Consider the following 4,436-nt stretch of genomic DNA (forward strand, 5'->3'; position numbering starts at 1 on the left):
CAAAGATATGAGTGATGTGATCAGTGGCACCAGTGTCAATAATCCACCATTGACTATTATTATCACCTTGGGATTTGGAGAGATTGTTACCAGATGAAGGAGAGGGAGAGGTATGAGAGACAAAATTTGTAGCAAAAAGAGAATTAACTAAAGAGGGTGAATGAGACTGCAAGTTGGATTGTTGGAGAAGCTGTAAAATTTGAGTATATTGCTCTTGAATCATGGATAGAGAAGCACTTGATCCATTTGTTGATGTGGAAGCAGATGATGATGAGGAAATTGGAGCAGAACCAGCATCTTGGACAGAGTTCACCACAGAGTTTCCAGCAGGTGATGAGGAATGTTACTTACGGTGTTGAAAACCAGGTGGATACCCGTGCTTGATGAAACAAGTCTCAATAATGTGGTTGGAATATCCACGGCCACGACCACGACCGGAGTTGTGAGAAGAACGAGAAGGAGGTTGAGAGGAGTAATTCACTGACGATTGATTCTCAAATGAAGAATTAGTGGTTGAATGAAGATTGAACATGCGTTCTTGTTGAAGAATCAGATTGAACGCATTGTCTAGGGTTGGAAGTGGAGACATCAGCATAATCTGCGAACGAACGTGGGAGTATTGATCACCAAGACCTTTCAAGAACTTGATTACCTTGTCTTGCTCCTTGAATTTGCGTAGATCTGCAGCAGCACCACAAGAACACAGAATAGCACAAGTACAATCACGAATTGGGCGAAAAGTTTCGATTTCTTCCTAAAGTGTCATTAAATTGGTGAAATATGAAGAGATATCAAGAGTTCCTTGTTGAAGACGAGCTACTTTCTCTTGAATATCAGCAATGCGAAAAATATCACCACGAGAGAACTGATTCTCTAAACTTTTCCATACAAGAGAAGCAAGATCACACCAGAGGAGAGATTTTGCAATATCGTCAGAAATGGAACGTTGAAGCCATGAGAGGACGAGGTTGTTACATCGAAGCTAGGGTCATAGAGAGGATCAGAGATAGGAGGAGGAACAAGAGTGCCATCAACAAATTTTACTTTGTTCTTGGAGATAAGAGCCACCTTCATCGATCTGCACCAGATTTGATAATTCTTGTTATCAGGCACAGGTTGAACGAGAATAAGAGATGGATTCTCATTCGGATGCATATAATATGGATTGGAGGGATTGGTAGCAAAATCAGAGTAAGAAATCACCATTGTTGAGGTGATTCAGCAAGAAGGGAAATTGAATAACGAAAAAAAAAAGAAGATGAATCGCGGAAAAAATAGGTTTCAAACTGATACCATGTTAACTTTGGAATATCAGATGAGAGAAATTCATTAAAGAAAGTATATTCATTATAAAACCCTAATTACAATATACAAGTGTAATTAATATATATATATATATATATATATATATATATATATATATATATATATATATATATATATATATATATATATATATATATATATATATATATATATATATATATATATATATATAAACTAGGGAACTAACTAACTCCTAACTTAGCTCCTAACTTAGCTCCGAAGTTAGCGAAAACTAATTCAGTTACAAAGATTAATTAGAGTTATTATTTACATCACTATTTTCATCATGTAATATATTGGAAAACTGTATGAGTGTACGACTTCAAATTTAAACGGTTTCATGACGAGTGAAAAATTGAAAGATAAACAGTAATTTGGTAAAAAGATTAGATGAACTTTAAAAAAAATTGTTAGGACAAATGTATAAGTTTAGGGGTTTGGATTAAATTTTCAAAAATGCACAAAGTTGTTCATTTGTCCAAAAGTTAATTTTTCAGATGCACCTTGTATGACTTCAAATGATTTTAATCAAAAAATGACTAAAGAAATTTGTTCAGAAGTTAAAATCTGGATGCTATTACATGCAGAAAAAATAGGAGATATACATGCATGAAAGAGTAAATTTTGAGAATTTGTACATTTTCGAGTAAAATCCGCAGAAAAATTCGCAAGGATTTCCATAGGAAATTATGATGGCTGAAAGTTAATTCTCGAACGCACCATATACCGCTGTCCAGAAGAATTTGCTGCAAAATATTATGGTGAATGGACTTATTTGGATTAGTTTTTGAGAAATATAAAGAGTGTATTGAACGACCCTCAAAATATTATATTATGGCTAATAGACTTATTTGGATTAGTTTTTGAGAGATATAAAGGGTGTATTGAACAACCCTCAAAATGCATAATTTTGGGGAAGAATGTTCAACCATAAGTAGAAATGAGAAAGGTGGATGGAGAGATGATAAATGGAGAGAAAGTTGGCCGTGGGGGATAAGGAATTCAATCACTTCAAAAAATACATAATATAGCCTCAAAGTTTGTACATAAGTCCAGTTTGTCTGCATATGTACAATAAGTTTGTACATTTAGGCTTAGTAGAACTCCTATTATTAACAAACAGGCATATTTTTAGTTTCCCAATAGACTTTGTTTGCAAATTTAATTTTGCAAAGATTGGCGAAATGAATTCTATGGACTTTACTGCATATGTATATTGATATACACAAATGTTGTTTGGTGTTTAGTTATTTCATAAAGTTTTCTTCGAATATTTTTCACATACAAGGTAATCTAGCCAATAATTCTGTCAGGCAATGATATTTTCAGTAGGCTTTATTTGCAAGTTAGATTTTGAAATGAGTGTTTTAAATGACTATGTTTATGTAAATTTGATATTTTCAAACCATTGAAAGAACAACATATGATCATATATAATACACAATGTATTAGTGTCCTTAATTTAAAGAGATGGTTAACATAGTGGAAACGAAACATAATTCTATGATTTCAATATATTCAGTAATTCAGCATCATAAATCTAATTCGTAACTATCTGAGGTATGCTATGACACAGAAGGTGTTAGATTTTAGACAGAAAAAAATTATAAAAAAAAAATCACTCATCACACTAGGCTAGCCTAAAATCTCATCTCCTACTTGAGATTACTTGGCTGTTTGTTCCAAAACAGAAATGTTGTTCAAAGTTTGTTCCAACGGTGGCAAAGAAAACATGCTAACTGTGGAGCTACCACTTCTGATTTCCTGCAAAACATTCAAAGCAGATATTGTACTCTTCAAATAGAGGCTCTGCATTTCAGCTATCTCCTCTGGCATAAAATGATCCAAGTTCGTCAAACTCGTCGAATTAGAACAAACATCACCCCTTTCTGCTGATTCGCCGAAGGGGAAAAGGCCATCCAACATTGTTTCACATTCTTTTATAAGCTTGTAGAGCAGATCAGTGGTAAAGAATGGTTCTTGCAAAACCTTCTGAATGAATGGCAACCGAATCAGAGCTCCCGTTCTCTTGTCATACTTCTTTAGTATTTTCACTAGTCCTGTACACAGAAAATTGTAGTCATTATTAATCACTGATAACTGATAAGAGAAATTTGTATACATAGTTGAAGCTGTTGAAGAGAAAAAAGAAATTACCTGTGTAATTAAGGGCACTGTAATTTTCAAGTAAAACCATTTCTCCATGAAAATCTACAATATCCTTGTGAATCTGCATCATTTGTTCATTCGAACCCTTTCCTTTCGCCACACAATCTTGTAACTCCTGCAAATATATTCAACCATGTCAAAACCCTAAACCCTAAACTCAAAATGAAAATCAATAATTCAAATATGATTATTGGTACCTTGAATCTTATAATGCACTCTTCCTCTTTCTCAACAAAGAAACTATTGAATTTGTGGAGTTCATTTTCAAGGGAGTTTCTGAAATCAGTTTCTTCATTTGACATTTCCCTATCGTCGATCCTAGCTCTTTTGGTAGGGCGTTCATCGGCTATTATTGGAACGAGCTTCAATTTCTTCTTGAGTAGCTTGTAAGAGAGAAACTTGTCACGCCATTGAGGAACGGTTTTCTCGATCTGGTTGTTGAGACTCTTTCCGAATTTCATGGTTTAGATGGATTGAATTGAATTGAATTGAATTTGATTGGTGTTGTTAATTGGAGATATAATAACGGTAAGGGATAGAATATTCGGTGGGAATATTGTGGGAATATTCGTTAAATAGAAGAGTATATTTTGGGTTTTATCCTCTCCGAGCTGGTTAGATAAGAGAATTTATTCCCATTCGATACAATTCAACCAGCCTGTTCAAAGGTATATTCCAAGATTATTACTTCCCCATCCCTTATTACAACCATTTTGCTTCTTTTTTGATATACACAAAATTCATTCATTTTAATTGTTTATTTTTATAAATTAAATCTTTTCCGGCAATAATAAACACTAATCTATTATAGTTATAGTTATAAATATATATAACGTAAAGTATCGGAAAAATCATGTATAATCTTTTGATTTCACGTTATAACTTTTTTTATTGTGAGATTAAAAGTGTCTAATTACACTGTTACTTCAATTATATGCATT

At 33.4% G+C, this 4,436-nt stretch overlaps 1 protein-coding gene across 1 annotated transcript; it reads right to left on the reverse strand.

Annotated features, from left to right (window-relative positions):
• Positions 1–2,822: 2,822 nt before the first annotated feature.
• Positions 2,823–4,092, reverse strand: LOC131606868 (SPX domain-containing protein 2-like). Its single transcript, XM_058878967.1, has 3 exons — positions 3,693–4,092; positions 3,484–3,610; positions 2,823–3,386 (listed from the first exon to the last, which is right to left on the reverse strand). The coding sequence occupies exons 1-3, from the start codon at positions 3,954–3,956 to the stop codon at positions 2,992–2,994; spliced, it is 786 nt and encodes a 261-aa protein (XP_058734950.1). The 5' UTR covers positions 3,957–4,092; the 3' UTR covers positions 2,823–2,991.
• Between the last annotated feature and the right edge of the window lie 344 nt (positions 4,093–4,436).

Source organism: Vicia villosa, linkage group LG5, assembly GCF_029867415.1.
Source record: "Vicia villosa cultivar HV-30 ecotype Madison, WI linkage group LG5, Vvil1.0, whole genome shotgun sequence".
NCBI lineage: Eukaryota > Viridiplantae > Streptophyta > Magnoliopsida > Fabales > Fabaceae > Vicia > Vicia villosa.

Excerpts from the sequence above, each read along its gene's own strand:
- LOC131606868 (XM_058878967.1), bottom strand. The coding sequence starts at position 3,956 with ATGAAATTCGGAAAGAGTCTCAACAACCAGATCGAGAAAACCGTTCCT. Across the intron at positions 3,611-3,692 it reads AGTGCATTATAAGATTCAAG|GAGTTACAAGATTGTGTGGC; the intron begins GTACCAATAATC and ends ATATATTTGCAG. Across the intron at positions 3,387-3,483 it reads CAGTGCCCTTAATTACACAG|GACTAGTGAAAATACTAAAG; the intron begins GTAATTTCTTTT and ends TTCTGTGTACAG.